The sequence below is a fragment of the Nymphaea colorata genome, chromosome 3, assembly GCF_008831285.2.
Source record: "Nymphaea colorata isolate Beijing-Zhang1983 chromosome 3, ASM883128v2, whole genome shotgun sequence".
NCBI classification, from domain to species: Eukaryota; Viridiplantae; Streptophyta; class Magnoliopsida; order Nymphaeales; family Nymphaeaceae; genus Nymphaea; species Nymphaea colorata.
Window position 1 is genome coordinate 4,342,118 of NC_045140.1, and position 17,241 is coordinate 4,359,358.

At 38.9% G+C, this 17,241-nt stretch overlaps 2 protein-coding genes across 4 annotated transcripts; both read left to right on the forward strand.

Annotated features, from left to right (window-relative positions):
• Positions 1–7,660: 7,660 nt before the first annotated feature.
• LOC116249720 (rho GDP-dissociation inhibitor 1-like) lies at positions 7,661–10,486 on the forward strand. 3 transcript variants are annotated; one of them, XM_031622940.2, is made up of 6 exons: positions 7,661–7,818; positions 8,024–8,393; positions 8,556–8,622; positions 8,808–9,026; positions 9,790–9,914; positions 10,028–10,486. In XM_031622940.2, exons 2-6 carry the CDS (start codon positions 8,082–8,084, stop codon positions 10,106–10,108), a joined length of 804 nt encoding a protein of 267 aa, XP_031478800.1. In that variant the 5' UTR covers positions 7,661–7,818; positions 8,024–8,081; the 3' UTR covers positions 10,109–10,486. The 3 variants fall into 3 exon arrangements, with proteins under 3 accessions (XP_031478800.1, XP_031478802.1, XP_031478801.1); XM_031622942.2 differs by having other exon boundaries at positions 7,676–7,927; XM_031622941.2 differs by lacking the exon at positions 7,661–7,818 and having other exon boundaries at positions 7,829–8,393.
• A 1,947-nt stretch (positions 10,487–12,433) lies between these two features.
• Positions 12,434–17,241, forward strand: LOC116249700 (pentatricopeptide repeat-containing protein At4g39530). Its single transcript, XM_031622912.2, has one exon. The coding sequence runs from the start codon at positions 12,708–12,710 to the stop codon at positions 15,207–15,209; it is 2,502 nt and encodes an 833-aa protein (XP_031478772.1). The 5' UTR covers positions 12,434–12,707; the 3' UTR covers positions 15,210–17,241.

A 17,241-nucleotide genomic window follows, 5' to 3' on the forward strand; every position in this document is an offset into this window, starting at 1 on the left:
ATAACAGAATAAACATATTATTACAATTTAGTTATTAATGTATATAACATACTTGAATAATTGTATTGCATATGAAAATATCAAAACAACATATATTATATAAGTAATTTAGTAATATTACATTTTAATTGGGCTCGGGTGTGAGTCGGAGCCGCACCCATCTCCGGTATGCATCCGACTCAATGCGAACTCTGGTGCGGCAGTAAAATAGAAGAGTCCGGTGACTTAGCTCTTTTCTCTCCCCGCCTTATTATTTTCATGGCTACATTGGGCCTTGGTGTGAGAAGAATGCACCTTGGTGTTGGGTCGGGTCAGCCAAGACTCGATAAAACCTGGGTCGGGCTGGTCCAAAGCCTTTGCCGGGCCTGAATGTCAACTTTATGCTTGTTTGAGTACTGATTAGATGTCCACCGACATTTAAAACCCTTAACATTTTCATATTTTAATAACTTGAAGATGTGCCAATAGTTCATAAAAGATCTGAACAGTTTTTAAGGGAGTCATGCCAATAGTTTTTAAGTGAACCAACTGCCAGCATTATATATAGAAGTATAAGTTGGCTCTTATTACCTAACTTAGGTCAGCCTTGTTTTTTCCTATCGGAACCGCAAGTATCAAATAAGCAACTTAAATTCGGCCCATCATGACCCATCTATATAGACTATGGGAATAGTGACCATACAATCAAACTAGCCACATGTGGCTTGCATGATTTCTGCCAGTTAAGGCTGGGCGTCAGGTCGGGTACCCAACCCATAAAAAAAGGCATTGGGTTGGCCCGATAAGTTATTAGGCTGGCTTGGGTGGAGCCGACTAAGCTCAGTTCGACCTGATAATATTTTTTAATACATTATATATATATATATATAATATTTTATTATGAATAATTATATTTATATTATTATTATTATTATTATTATATATATATATATATATATATATATATTAATTTAATCGGGTTGTGCTCGTGCTCGAGTTTTAGGTGTCGGGCCGGCCCGATGCCTAAGCTTACCTTAGATAGGACCATTCCTTTTGAAGGCGATTTTGTCATCAAACACGTTTTACAAACTTAGGTGGAACAAGAAAGTTTTGGCTGACCACCACTCAGTATGTTTCAAAACCTCATGTTGAAGTGCAATAGAGAGAGAGAGAGAGAGAGAGAGAGGATTGACCTCAAATATTCTTGATCTGATATCTTCTAAGGATCTCAAATCACCTTTAAGGCTCAAATCTGAGACAAACAAACGCCCCCATATTTATTTATGTTCGATGATAAAAGAGAGAGGGCTTTTATATGCATATATTAATGTATATTGGCACCTTCAATGATTTAAAATTTTCAGCCTTCACCACATGTTCTCGTAAGTTGGTAAATAATAGTGAAGGTTTATATAGAGTTGGTCCTGTTTTCCTAAAACTGTATTTGGATCCGACTCGAATAAGATCTAACAATATTTATATAGAGTTGGTCCAAATGTCTATTGGATTCCGGTCATTTGGGAATTGAATTCAAATCCATATCCAGTTATGGAACTACATAATGAATCTGATAAGCAATTAAACCCATTTTCCTTTCAAATTTAGCTAAATGGACACAAAATCAAGGCATCTTGGAGAGGTCAAACCTTTTCCTTCACCCGCTCCAGAGTTCAAGGCTGCATCCGAACCTGGGTGGGAAGGGGAACACCAAATCAGTATTGGCAATATTGATTTTCACATTAAACAATTTTGTTTACTGATACGGCATTTTGACTGCTAAGATTGAGCTATCCAATACTAAATAATTGTATTTTAGTGGAAAGACAATAAAAAGAAGTATGTTTTACGCACACATGGTCATGCTCGCATCTCTAAAAGTCACTTTTACTGACACATGTCAAACGTTGGTAAAAGTTACCACAAAACGTTTACTGACATTTTTAATTTAACTTTTATCAACACATTCCACGCGTCGGTAAAGGCTTTCCCGACTCTATAACTTTGCTCGTGCCCTTCTTCTCCTTTCTTCTTCTTCTCTCTGTTCCTTTCTCTTTTCTCTTCGCCCCACCAGCATTTACCGAAGTTTTTGGCCGATTGCAGGTGTTTTTCATCAATTTTTGACGTATAAACGATATAAAAGTAAGTTTCTCGAACTTAATGTTAAGTTTTTTTTTTTTAATTTGTGAATGATTTTAAGTTATATATTGTTTTAGGGTAATGATAGTAGGTTTTTTGCTTAAGTTTTTGTGCTTTTGCATTCCAGTCTTCTTCAAAGAGGCAGTGTTGTGGAAGCAAAAAAGAGTGGTAGGGAGGCAATCATTTTATTCTATTTGGTTCATGCCTTTTCTATCTTGTTATTTATTTTATTTGGTTCATGTCTTCTTTTATGTTCTTATTGTTACTGAAGGTAATCATTTTAATTTTTTTGTTTCATGCTTTTTTTTTTTAGTGTTGCTGCAGCTATTTGTGTTTAATATAAATGCTATGCACATGGATATGGCTCGATAAAAAAAATAACAAATCTTCACCCATGCATGAAATTACATTGATAAATATATTATCGACGTTCACCTGTATCTCAATAAAAAGTTTTACAGACACCCGCCATGTGTCTGTAAAATTTTTACAGACACCTACCATGTGTCGATAAAAGTTTTACTGGCACCCACCATGTGTTGGTAAAACTTTTAATACCAACGTCCACAGACGTCGATAATAATTTTATTGACCTATACACACGACGTGTGGGTGCAGAATTCTACACCGACGTGTGCCCTGAAATATCGGTAATAGTTTTCACCGACATTTACCTCACTGTTGACCGCCTCGAAGGTTGGTAGAACGTTTATTGACGTGTTGCCATGTTTTACTGACGTTTTTCAGCAGTAGTAAAACGTGGGTTTTTTGTAGTGGAAAGATTACAACTTACAAAGCCAACTGTGAGCTAAAAAAAAAAAAGTTTTCAAGGAATTGCTTCGGTACTACCATCATCAAGTGCAATGGAGAAGGAATCAATTCAGTAACTCATGTCCACTTTTAAGAGGTTCGTCCAAAAGAACACAACACCATAATTGTGTCACTTCCACGCATGCTAAGGCAATATTGACATTGTAAATGGGGAAATATTATTTCTATTCACCGGAAAGTTTATAAATTTCATAATCGTTGCGTGCTTCTGAAGGCGTCTGCCAAAATGCAACCCACTGAACTAAAACTACTTACCAAATGTAAGAAGTTTCTCGAAGTGGTTGGCGCAATGGTGAGCATGGGGCTGGTAGGCATCCAGTTTTCCTTTTGATTTCTCAAAACATCAATTCCCTTGTGTGCAGAAAAAAAATTACTTACTTGCAAGTTGAAGCACAGCAAATGCAACATTTTTCGGAGGCATTGAAAGCAAACTCTATATCTTAAGGGGACAGGGGGTTGAGTGCAAGCTTCATATTGCTTCTGGAGAATGGATGAAATACTCGTCATGCTCACCCAAAACTAATAGTTCACAAAGAAAAGGCTTTACAAAGACTTTTATACACCATCTTGTTGGATCTGTTTTGTTCTCTTGTTAAAAATTGAGGCTCATTTTACTTATAACTGTGCAACCATTGCTGTGCTATTCTGTAATACTGACAATGGAGATCTCAAAGCCCTTTAACCTGCCTCCAACTCTAAGTTCAAAGCTTGCTAACACATACTGAAGATGTTTGGATGAAGACAACAAGTAGCTACGGGTTTTGCTATGACTTTTTACTATCGCCCGACCGTCACAGAAGCTTTTGCCTCTGTTCAATACATAATGATTGAAGCCAACTTCGGTTGGTTAATCCGATCAGTTCATCGATGGTCAGCAAGTATGATGGTTCTAATGATGATCCTGCACGTATTTCGTGTTTATCTCACAGGTGGTTTTAAGAAACCACGTGAATTGACTTGGGTTACGGGTGTAGTTCTGGCTGTGTTGACTGCATCCTTTGGGGTAACTGGTTATTCTTTACCTTGGGACCAAATTGGGTATTGGGCAGTCAAAATTGTAACTGGTGTACCTGAGGCTATCCTTATAGTGGGATCGCCCTTGCTATTTGAGCTTTCTCGTAATATTTTTCTTCTTTTAATGGGAGTTTGATAAGAAGAATATTATACTCTTGAAACCCGTGCTTCAAACACATTGATCCTTCAAAAATTTTGGTTTTGTTCCAGAAAATATAGTGTGATTGTGCATGTTGTTTCCAAATCGAATGATCACATGAGCACTCTTTGGACAATAATATAGTGTTTTGAGAACATATATTCCAAGAATACAATATAGACGCTCGGCTCAATGGGGACCTGGGCGGAGGCAGGGGGCACAGCAGAGGCCTTGGCCCTCCCATTATTTTTTTAAATACTATGAATTATAATTTTTTGTTTTACCAATATAAAAATTTTGAAAAATTGTATTTCAACTCCTGTTAAAATCCTTAAATTATAGTCCGGCCCCTAGCTCTGCCCTTGAACGGGAAAACTTTTTTGACAATAATATCACGTGATGTGACCTTCTAAAACGTTTCATTGACTTGATAATGGTTTTCCTTCGAAGTTCTACAAATCTTCGAGACAAAATTTATGCACTTTGCCAAAATTGGCGGAACTTGACCGACTTGGCTGGGCGCGTTGACTAAGTGACAGCTCCACAACTCGAAAAGTCTGTTGACTCTACGTCTCTACAGATTAAGTTGTGTGCATGCATGCATGGAGGAAGTTGTGTGCATGCATGGAGGTGTGCACGTAACAAATATGCACCAAATGGGGTGGAGGCATTTTTGATTTTTTTTTAATAAAAGAAGTAAACATTTTAAACTTTTTCACAATCCTTTTTTACGCTTTTAAAAAGTTTTCTTATTATTATTTTAATATCGGTATTTTGGTCATTGCTGCTCCTGCGCACCAATTTTTGGTGCAGGCAACCAGCTTCAACGTCGTTGCACCTCACTGAGCAAGTGGTCTCGAGGGAGGCACCTCTTGTTCGCCATTATCGTGAGTTGGTGTCTAGCTGTGTTCTTCCAATGGGCAAACAACGGTGGACCCACTTGTTCATGGCCGGAGCACTGAACCTTTTCCAGTTCGTCCATGGTTCAATTACTGGCTTGTGGGGTTGTCAGTGCACGTCAATGGCTTCTCTTTCTCTAGTGAACTTCTCCCTCATCTCCCTCCTATCATCTTTAATCATCAACTCAAAGACTTGCACTTAACATAACTTGGTGATACTTGTAGCACTCATGTGGTAGAGAGATTATTCAAAAGCATAGTCCGAATTTTTTTCATAAGGCACTAAATATATAGTTAACAAATTTTTAAGTTTAAGTTCATCCAGCAGAACAGCTTATATGTTCAGCACCGAACACAGAGCTTATGTTCAGGACCTGAAATGACCAAAATACATCATGACCTTTCCAAAATGAGAGAGCCTATTCTAAAGGATGATAAAGAAAGGACAAGGAAAAATAAGTGTTTAAAAAACGCAAATACCCTTGACAGAGCCTACATATGAAAGTAGAGCCATGATTTTTTGGCTGAGGAGTGCTTGAGGCACCAGCCCAGGTATGATATAGGTACTTTATGTAATTTTTGAGTTATTATGATGTAGTTTTAAAATTTTCAATGAAAGTTTTAATGGGCTGGCGGGAAGAGTGGTCTACACCAGCCTCCATTTCGAGCCCAAGCACTTACTGCATGCACAGGGGCGGAGCCAGGTTTTTTTCAGGAGCGGACCAAACGATCCACAGGTCGGGCCAAACTAAAAAAAAAAAAAATGATTTTTTCAATATATATTTTTTTTCTTGCACTCACCCAGGCCATGACCCAGGCGGCCTCCCCCCCACCCTGTGCATGCATGCATCCTGCATTTCAGGAGCATGAACCCATCACACGTTATTAACTATTGACTTTGAGCCAAGTAGGGAGGAGTTAGAATTTTTTTTTCATGGAACACTAAATATATAGGTAACAACCAAGTTCACTTAGGTTCATGGAGTAGTGATCTGGGCTTGGTAGGGCTGCTCCATACAATTGAATCTAGATCTACCTAAATCCAATTATAAATTTAAGGTTTCAAAGTAGCTCAGTAGGGCACACACCTCACGCTATCTCTGCTCATAAGCCAAGTATAAAGGCCCAAAGCTAGAACAGTTGCATGCATCTCTATTAGATGCAACAAGTATAAACCAAAAAACATTTGCGACATTCTTGTTCGATCCAAAATAGATGTTGGGTCTGTTCCAATGTGGTCCGAGTGCAATACATAATGCGCAACAACAAGGAGCTGGTAGCATCTTTTATGAATTTCAAGCCTACTAGAGATCAATCGGACCCACAAGGACAAATAAAAAGTAAAATCGTGATAAGGTCTTTCTAAATCAAGTCTGAATCAAGACATTTCGCCAATGCGAGTATGGTCATTTCACGTATGGCTGTGAGTGTGTGTTAGGAGTAGGCACAGCTAGGCCCTTTTTTTTTTTCTTTTTTTTAAGGAGATAATATTGTGATTTTTTTTTTTTAAGGAGATAGTATTGTGAAAATTTGTTAAGGGCCAAATAATATTTTTAAAATTTTTATATTGGTCACACTAAAAATTTTCGAAAACATAAGTATAATTTCTTTTTTTCTAGAGTGGGGGATACTAGTCATGACATTTGGATTCAAATTATATATATATATATATATATATTAACCGTTCATTCATAATCTTTTTTCTCTCCCAACTTCATAGCTATGTTCAGCATTATAAGCAATTGATATGTCATGTACATTTTTTTTTGGTTTCCTTGCCCATAAAACAACTTTAACATAGGCAAGTAACTACCACCATTGTATTAAGCCGTTTTCCTTTCTTCCTTTTCAACGTTATTTATGTCAATTTGTTCGAACTAAATTGATTGGCAAACCTAATTTGGAAGACTAATTTGTGAGTTGCCAATTGCCTAAAATCAAGGAATCAATAGTAAAAGTACCTCAAATGAAAATACAATTGGAACTTTTTACAAAGAGCAGACATAAATTTTGACGGATGAAGAAGAACATGTTCGTGTTTGAAAAACTTACAAATAACTGCTTAAATAAGAGTATATATAGCTATTTTCCTTATTAAATGAAACATTTTTGAAACGTGAGCGTGCTTCTTTTATTTCATTCCTCTTTTTTGAAATTTTAAAGCCCACGGACCAAATTCTCTCCTCTCCGGCTTCTTCTTGTAGTTGGAAGGAAGTCTGAATATTAAAAACATGAAAATCTGAACCTTTTTAAATGAGCTGCTGTCTTGGAAAGTTGGATTCTCAAGAACATTTTGTGGACATGGAGATGATGACGCCGTCAGGTTCCTGTTGATTCCGATTTCCTATAAGTCTTGAACCATGTGAAAAGTTAAATCCAGGACTTGGGTCTTGGGCCTCTTGGCTTGACCCAGTCTTTGACTTGAGCCAAGTCAAACAAGTCCGGACACTGGACTGAGTAAGAAAGACTGAACTGACCTAAGATTTCGCCGTATAGATTGCTCTAGGAAGGGAATAAGCAAGGACCAAAGTCAATGACAGTAACAGGCGCAGGTGGGCTCGGTCTGGTTTGACCCACTAGGGACCAAACGAGGGTCTTGGGGTCAAGGACTTAGGTCTTCCTATGAGTCTCCTCCGGCCGTCTTCCAAATTTAGCGGCCGTTGCCTCGCCCTCTAAATTTAGCGACTCGGAGGTAGGAGGGATTCGAACTCCGTCCAGATAAGGCCGGCGGGACGCCACAATTTTTTCCGCTGCAGAGAGCTTTCCACGAAGCGACCTCCCTCGGAGAGAACCTCTTATGGCAGGCACCCGCCAAAAAAGGTCCGCCTCTGCTTCTCCTATTTTTTGTTCCACCCCCGCTTGGTCTTCCTCTGTTTTCATGGCGAAACGGCGCCTCTTCCATGTCGATTTGTTCGTTTTACTCTGATGGGTATCTCTCCTTTTTGTGAAGTTCGTCTTGTTTTACCGTGTGCGGGAGTTCCCCTTTCATGGGTGTCTCTGTTTTTTTGGATTTTCTTGTGAACAGAGAACTCAGACACTGAAGGGAGAGAGAGAAAAAGAGAGAGAGAGAGCGACAGAGAGAGATGTCTGCTGTCATGGGAGCGGTGAAGAATGTCGGGTTTAGTTCGGAACTGGAGAAAGATGAAGTCCTGGAGGGTAATGGCGGCTCCGCTGGCCCTTCAGGCGATGGCCCTGGTAGTAGCGATGATGTTCCAAAGTTGACCAGGAAACTCAGCCATGCTTCCATGTACTCTACTGAGGATGGTGAGGATGCTGAGGACGGTGATGATGACGATGATGATGAGGAAGACAGTGAGTCTGTTAAGTCTAAGAATGCAAAAAAGATTGATCTTGGTCCTCTGTGCTCCCTCAAAGAACAAATCGAGAAAGATAAGGTATCCGTAGCAAGTGTATTTTTTCTTTTTTCTCAATTTTTACCTGCATGGCATCCAGTGTTTCTCATTTGTATTGTTTCTCCTCGTTTTTTCGTTGATATTTAATGTCTTAGATTTTGTGTTCTAAAACTTCTTTACGAACTTGGCGAAACATATTTTTAGGATGATGATAGCCTGATGAGGTGGAAAGAACAGTTGCTTGGAAGTGTGGATTTGGCTGCAGTTGGAGGTACCCTGCAGCAATTGAATTATTCATTCATCTTTTTTTTTTTTTTTACTTGTTCATTTTATTTTCTTTAGAAGTTCTTATTTTACTGTTACCTTAATATATTTGCTTTCTCTGTCTCTTTCGCATCAACTTTTTTCTGTTTTTCTTTTGTAATGAAACTAAATCTTTACTTCTCTTTGAAACAGAGAACCTTGAACCAGAGGTTAAAGTTTTGAGTCTGACAATCTTATCGCCTGATCGGCCTGATCTCGAACTGCCGATTCCGTTTATGCCCAATTCGAAGGGTTACGCTTTCGCGCTCAAGGATGGAAGCCGTTACCGTCTCAAGTTCACCTTCCTGGTCTCCAATAACATCGTTTCTGGACTCAAGTATACCAACACCGTGTGGAAGACTGGCATGAGAGGCAAGATTTCTTAGTCTTGGCCTTGTTATAAACAAGTTTTTCCTGCTTTTTCCTGGATTGCTGTCTTTTTTTAAAAAAAAAAATGGTGTCGCGATTCTTTATGGATATGTGAAGATGCTGGGAACGCATTTCTCCTTTTTTTTTTTCCTTTTCCTAAAAAACTGGTTCAGATGCTGAACTCGACAATCCTTTTCGCTATAACTGTTTTTTTAGAGGTTTTAGCCTCGATTTGTTGTTTGACATGTGTAGTGATTACTTGTTGACTGAGGTTTAGCTCAATAAAGGAAATCCATGCTTGTCTAGCTGCAGATGAAAGCAATTTCATGAATTTTCTGGTTTTCTTAAATTCATGTAATCATCTGATACATGGATTTTCTCTTGCTGAAGTCCACTAATTCTAGTTCTGAAAATTTTCTAGGTATCCTTTTACTGTACGTCAAGATTTCAATGTTCTGTTTGGTCTTATGAACGCGGTGTGTTAGATACTTTGAAACAAAACTTTTTTGTGCTTGGTGTACAGGAACATTACAGTTTATGGTTTTTCGGGTATCATAGTTGCCAAGTCTACAATACTGATAGCCCCGTGACTTTGACTGCTATTCATGTGCGTGCACAGCTCACATTTTTTTTAATAAAACTCTCAAGTTGCTTTTTTTATTTTTCAACTACACAATTTTCTTTGAACTTCTAATGCATCTGCTCTAATTGTTTTGTAGTTTGTATCATTAGAGAATAATCTAAAGTCCAAATTCAATTCTTACAGTGGATAATACAAGAGTGATGCTAGGAACTTTCAGTCCTCAGCAAGAACCTTACACTTATGAACTAGAGGAAGAAACCACACCATCTGGGATTTTTGCAAGGGGCTCCTACTCAGCCAGAACTAAAGTATGCATTTCTTAAATTGATTGAGATTTATAGTTTGTCATCTGAGTTTGTTGCTGTTATTAGTATTATTATTTTTAACATGCATAAAATATTTCTATTCCTTTGTTTGGCAGTTTGTTGATGATGACGGCAAGGTTTATTTGGACATCAGTTACACCTTTGAGATTCGAAAAGAATGGCCATCACCTTCCTGAGTTAGTTTAGTGGCCTTGAGAGAGATCCTGATTATTTGTTAACTCATGTAATACCTCTCAGTTCAATGGAGTGATTTCTGTAACTTGGTCATGTATGTTGTATAAACATTTGGTTGCACATCTCCAATTTTCGATTGTTCCAGCACTCTGAATTCTATTATCGTGGTACCGGAGCTCGGTAACTGGTTCGGGTAACCTCAAGCGTGCTGTTTGTCAGGTTCTTTCTGCAAAAGCAACTCTGGCCACTTCATTGATAGCACTTGATGATTCAGGCTACAGGACATGGAGAACTTGCTGTACTGAAAGTAACATGCACATATCATGATATGGCTTTAAGTTTAAGTAATTCCTTCAGCTGCAGCTGATCATCCAGTTTTCTGATCTTGTTTTTATTGGAATGTCTGTTAGTGTGATTTGTTGCTTCACTGATCGGATAGATCTTTCGCATTCAGAGGAGTTATCTCCCCACCTGTAAATCGTCTTGTATGCCACACTGTTTGCAGATACCAAGCCTGTCTGTATCTTTCAGTTGTTTGCATCTCGTGAACTCCTCTGTTTTTACTTGTGGGGACAATGATTGCAGGATGGCAGTGAAAGATGAACAAGGACCCTTTGTCTTTTAACATAATGATTTCGATGGTCTTTGGCTGCCATTATTTGTGCACTTGCAAAAGCTTAATTACGGCATCCGTGCCTTCTTTTCCGGATGTTGCAGTGCTTCAGTTCTTGTCACTCGTTGCCTTTCCTTATTTTCTGTGTCTAATTATATGATGTTAAGGCTTGTCGGAAACCTGTTTTAGCATCAAGGATGGTTTTAGAAAACGTGGTTTTACACTAAAATGCTGTTCCTAACATGGTTTTATTTTTCATACAAATGAGCCTGCAATTATTTGTGGCATCTTAGTGTCAGTATTTTCTGGTTAGACCAACTAACTAATTGCCGGCCCGTTAGTACGAAAGTAGATTGAGAAATGCAAGTTAAACCACAAGCTGCATGTGTCTGCGACCTAATCAGGTGCTTTATCGTTCTGAGTACTACGGCAGACATGATATCAAACATTATATATTTTTAAAACCTCGGTTACTTAAATAGTATATGTAGTAGTGACAAAGACACGTTCTTTCAAAAAAGAAAATTATTTTATACTTCAAAAATAGGTCAGCCATATAAAACTGTAAAAGAACCATTTTACTGACAAAACAAGAAAAATTCAAAAAAATGAATTTTTATTATTGCATTTTTATTTTAGCTTTTTTCTGCATTCCTTTTAAGATTTTTTATTTTATTTTTTTAATTTTTCTGAGATTTTCTCGAGAAAGATAACTTTTACCGTATTTATTGTGACTATGATTATTATTATGAACCGACGACCGGCTGTTTACCAGCCGCTGAGCCAACCAGTTGTACCAAACCATGGCACTTATGTTTCAGCCTAAACTGAAGGGAAAAAGCTGAGCAATGGATAAAATTGAACCACAAGTGGCAATTTGATAGCCAAGGCCTGTTCTACTACACTAACCTTGCGGATTTGTGAGAGAACATGCTTTTGTTTGAGTAATTTCAATAAGTTAGTGCTAAGTTTTATTGCAGAACAAAAGAAAAATACAATCAGACTCTTTACAGTTTAGTTTCTGAACAAGGAATACCCTATCAAAAGCAATGAGTTTCCCTACAATCACAGTTGGAACAAACAGATTTATTCTTTCTCCCCTCCACCACTCTGTTCAATAAGCCTATTTCATCAACCCTCGAAGATCCACTAGCTATCTGTTCAAGTAGCTTATTTCATGAGCCCTGGAAGATCCAATAACCACTTTTAATCTATTAGAGTCGTTTAGCTGTTTAAAATGAAAACTGGCTGCCTACCAACCTCGCCCGACCATGCACCAACCTTCCAAGATCAGAGATGAGTCGCACACTAGGTTCACTAAAAAAAATGTCATCCATATTGTGTGTCACGCATATGGTCAACATTTCATATGCTATGGGACTAGGATTTCTATCTCAGTGGACGATGCGTTGCATGGAGCAGGTTTTAATCTCAATAAACTGTTTAATTTTAATTATGTTGTCCTGAATACGTGTTTACAGAGACTTTGATTAAGCAAACACGTGCATATCATTATTTTTAAGATCAACTAAGATAGTTTTATGGGCCCATCGTCAAAAACTAGTTAAAGACGTCCTAGAGTAATATCAAGTTTTTTAACGTCACTTTGGTGTCATTCAAATGGTTTAAAGTAGGCTTCCCACAGACTGACAATTGCATTACTGCAATAAAGCTTATAAGCTCCTCCTTTTCCTCAGCCATCATGAAGATTAAAACTTAAAAACCGACTCGTTGGATGTTGCAATCGGCTCTCCTTGACGCACGCAGGTCCACTTACAAATTAGAATCTACAAGGTCTTCTGATCAGTGATCTTGAATCTTGAGCTAATCCTGGCTAATCGCACCTGGATTTCGATGTTGACCCATCTTGGACGCTACCCATGTGATGATCGTGAATGCACTGTGTGAACTGAACTCAACTGGTTGTTATCGATCCATTCCAGTCTCTCCCTCTCTGTTTCTCATTTGGACTAAATTTTGATGGGATTATGAGATTGCAGAGGTCTGTTCCTCTTCCCATTAAACGCTTATCCTGCCTTTGCTCATCATACCAGTCTTCCCGTTTAAGCTTTCCAGTTCATAGTTTTGGAGAAACTAGGCAGGAATTGGCCACCTTCTTGCAATCATGCGCCGCTACGAATTCTTCCATGGATGGGAAAAAAGCTCATGGAAGAACTGTACTTCTAGGCCTTTTGCCGGACATCTTTCTAGAGAACATCATCCTCAATGTGTACTCGAAAACTGGTTGTTTCAGGGAAGCACGCCAGTTGTTCGATGGAATGCGTCAGCGGAATCTCATATCATGGTCAACCATCATCTCCGGGTTTGCTCAGCATGGTCGTGGAGAGGAAGCTCTGCTACTCTACTCTCAGTTCCAAGCGACACATGAGAAGCCGAACCAGTTTGTTTTAGCTAGTGTTTTGCGGGCTTGTTCGGGGTTAGGCGCAGTGGAAGAGGCTGCCCAGTTGCATGATTATGCAATCAAAGCAGGTCTTTACGCTGATGTTTTTGTGGGTACGGCTCTAATTGATGTTTACACCAAGAATTGTTACATTGAAGAAGCTAGGTTGGTTTTCGAGGAATTACCTGTGAAGAATGCAGTTAGTTGGACGGCCATTATTGCTGGATACTCACTTGTTGGAAGGAGCGAGGTTTCAATTGAACTGTTTAGTCAGATGGTGAAAACCGATCTTCAGCCTGATAGGTACGTCCTCTCTAGTGTGATTAGTGCTTGTTCAGTTCTTTCATTGCTTGATCACGGCAAACAAATTCACGCATATATCACGAGGAAACAATGTGAGTTAGACGTATTGGTAACTAATGTGCTTATTGATATGTACTCAAAATGTTCACAGTTGAGTATTGCACGTAAATTATTCAATCAAATGGTTGTTAGGAACGTGGTCTCATGGACTACAATGATTGCTGGTTACATGCAGAACTCTTTTGATTGGGACGCTCTACTGCTGTTCTCAATGATGAATAGACAGGGGTGGAGGCCAGACGGATATACTTGCACAGCTAGTCTCAATTCCTGCGGTGCGCTTGAGGATTTCAGCTTTGGTCAACAGATACATTGCTACACTATCAAGGCTAACATTGTCCAGGACGAATATGTCAATAATGGTCTTGTCGACATGTACTCAAAGTGCAACTCTGTAGCAGATGCTAGGAAAATATTCGATGCAATGATCAACTATAACGTTGTTTCATTCAATGCAATGATTGAAGGGTATGCTCAACAAGGTGAGCTTCAAGAAGTGGTGGATCTTTTTAACCAGATGAGGTGGACATCAGTGAAACTCAGCCTCTTGACGTTTGTCAGTGTGCTGGGAGCGTCATTATCGAGTACAGATCTATGGTTGAGTAGGCAAATTCATGTCCTCATGATCAAGGAGGGAATGTCATTAGATCTTTATGCTGGAAGTGCTCTTGTCGATGTGTATTCCAAGTCTTCTAATGTGGATGATGCAAGATCTGTCTTTGAAGAAATGCAAGAAAGGGATATTGTAGTGTGGAATGCAATGGTATCTGGTTATGCTCAAAATGCAAATGGTGAAGAGGCTCTCAAACTCCTCATAGAAATGCAGCATGAAGGAATGGTTCCCGACAAATTTACTTATGTAGCTGGCTTTATTTCAGCCAGTCAATTGGCTTCCCTGCTGCATGGTTCGCAGCTCCATAACCATGTCATGAAGAATGGCCTAGATTCAGAGCCATTTGTTTCAAACGCTTTACTGGACATGTATGCAAAGTGTGGAAGCATTCAGGATGCCCGGAAACTTTTTGATGCCATTTCAAGCAAAGATGTGGTCTGCTGGAATTCGATAATATCATGTTATGCTCAACATGGCCATGCTTTTGAAGCTTTTGTAATGTTTGAGAAAATGCAAGAAACAAGTATTGAACCCAACTATGTTACTTTTGTTGGAATTCTTTCTGCTTGTAGCCATGCTGGGCTTATTGAGACAGGGCTTCGACATTTCCATTCAATGAAGCACAAATTCAATATTGAACCTGGAATTGAACATTATGTTTGCATGGTTGATCTTTTAGGCAGAGCTGGCAAATTGGATGAAGTGAAGTTATTTTTGGAACAATTGCCAATTGTACCAGATGCAGTCATGTTGAGGAGTTTGCTTAGTGCGTGTAGAAAATTTGGAGACATCAATTTGGCAAAGCACACAGCTGAATTAGCTATAGCTACAGACCCAAGGGATAGTGGATCACGGATTATGCTTTCTAATATGTTTGCATCTGCAGGAATGTGGGCTGATGTGGAGAAAATCAGAAAAGGCATGAATCACAGTGGAATTGTAAAGGAAACTGGGTACAGTTGGATCGAAGTGAAGAATGAGGTGAATGCATTTGTGGCAAAAGACAAGACTCATGGACAAGGTGAACTAATCTATTCAGTCCTAGGAGGATTGACCCTAAACATGAAAAGTATTGGATATGTTCCTGACACAGTGTTTCTTTGGCATGATTGAGAAAGATTTGGACATACAGCAAAATAAGTACTTTTGCAGTTTGTTCCTGACTTTAAACATGCTCATCTGAGAATCAGTAAGTTTTTGCCATGTTTTTGGATGAATTGACTCGTTCATGTCCAAGGATGCTGCAAGTTAGTTGTTCAAGGACCTGAATTAGTTGTTAAAGATTCACTGGAAGGCCTACATCTTTGAAGTAAAATATTTTCATATGTTTGGAATAGGTTGTTAGATGCATATATGAATTTTTTCTGAAGTAATTCAATTCTCAACAAGGGTTAAACTTGGGACAAAGAAAGAGGCCATTAGTCTCTGGGTCAACTGTTTTTTCCTGCCAGTTGACTGTTGCATGTAGAAGCTCATTCGATCAGTTTTAGCCTTTGCTTGATTTGAACCACGGGGGTGTTCCAGTTCTAAATTGCTCACTACATTTACACTTACCATTCTGTTGATTATACTTTTGAAGTTTGAAGCTACTGATGCTAATTGTGGGGAAGGATGCAAAATTGGTTCCTGAGTGTAAAAGTTGACAGCAAGTATGATTTGTTTGTAAAAGTATTTTACATTGTTAACATGGTAATGTGACCTGATGAGGTGAGGCGAGATACTTGGGAATTGCTGTTCATAACAGTGCCAGTTATCTATGGTTTGTTTTTTTTTTTTTTAAGGATACTTGTAATAATGAAAAGATGAAGGCAAAAACAAAAATTTGTTACTGTAGTGTAGACACTACAAAGCCTGTCTGTCTTTCTCTTGTATATCTAGAAGTTAATTAGATCCTAACACTCAACTATGGGACACTTGATTAATTGTTTTTTGAGTTGTCTCAAACAATAGTTGCTAGGATATTCTGTTTCCCATATTGACCATTTGAGAAGTTCTAACAACCTTGACAATTGAGTCTCTCTCCCGTTGAATTCTCAACTGCTCACTGTAAGCATTTATATGGCAAAGAGATGGTGAGCAGGATCAGCTGTATCATTTATACAAAGATAAAGAGAATTAGACTTTCTCCTGATGATAAGATTTGGCTGATGAACAAAAGAGACCATGCCTGCCCCAGCATTGGCTAGGGGCTGTGACGCATGACCGGACACACTTATCCGACAACACTGATATGAAGTGGCCTGCCATTCCGACAAAGGTTCTGTTCCATTCATTTTGTTAGTATGTTTTGTTTTGGGTTTCAAGTTGAAAAAGGTCAACAGTTTTGTACTCGAAGTGCTTTCCTTTGCATAATCTGGTAAGGGGCTGCCAATGTTCAGAACATCACTGCACCAAGCAAGGATCCTTTATAGACACCCTAATGCAATATTTGTCATATACAAAAGCACACCTAGATGTTCTGAATCTTCAAGGGTCTCTTTTACAAACGTACTGAAGACATGCACACAGAAAAGTCGCAGCAAATAAATACACTTTCGTACTTTGAAGTGATGGTTCAGATCTTTCTATTGCGAAGCAATCAGCTCTTCAAATGCCAGGAAAAGGAAATGAGTTCATGAACTGGAAGGCAGGCCGTGCAGAGCAGTATGATTCCCAAAGCCTCCTGTCAAGTAAGGCCTTCTTGATCTGGTGGAGTAGTATCACCATAGACCGGAAGCGCAAGCACAAGCACCGACGGCCAACACGAAAGCCTAGCACCAGTCTCCTCTTCTTGTTTCCTAACCGCACCGTGCTGACTCTCCGGCGGCGCTGCCACCCATGAGAAGATGCAAAGAGCTTGTTTTTTCCATAATATGACGACTGATCAAGTGCCATAGCTCTCGGCATTTTTGAACTACCACGCAACACTATTATGGCTCTGGAGCTCCTCCATTGCATGTTTATAGCTTACACAAACAATAAAGCCACTGATAGCCATGTTTTTTTAAGAAAACTTAGATTCTCTGGTTCTTCATGATCATAATGATGAAGAAGCCTACTTTCCTTTTCTTCTTTTTAAATTGCTGGTGAAAATTGAAATGATTGGCATCATTGAAATACTATTGAGGCATCAATATTCATATGATGATTGATGCTAGTTGCCACC

Coding starts and splice junctions, on each gene's coding strand:
- LOC116249700 (XM_031622912.2), top strand. CDS start 12,708: ATGAGATTGCAGAGGTCTGTTCCTCTTCCCATTAAACGCTTATCCTGC.
- LOC116249720 (XM_031622940.2), top strand. CDS start 8,082: ATGTCTGCTGTCATGGGAGCGGTGAAGAATGTCGGGTTTAGTTCGGAA. Junction 9,027..9,789: donor GTGGAAGACTGGCATGAGAG/GCAAGATTTCTT, acceptor CAATTCTTACAG/TGGATAATACAAGAGTGATG. Junction 9,915..10,027: donor CCTACTCAGCCAGAACTAAA/GTATGCATTTCT, acceptor TTTGTTTGGCAG/TTTGTTGATGATGACGGCAA.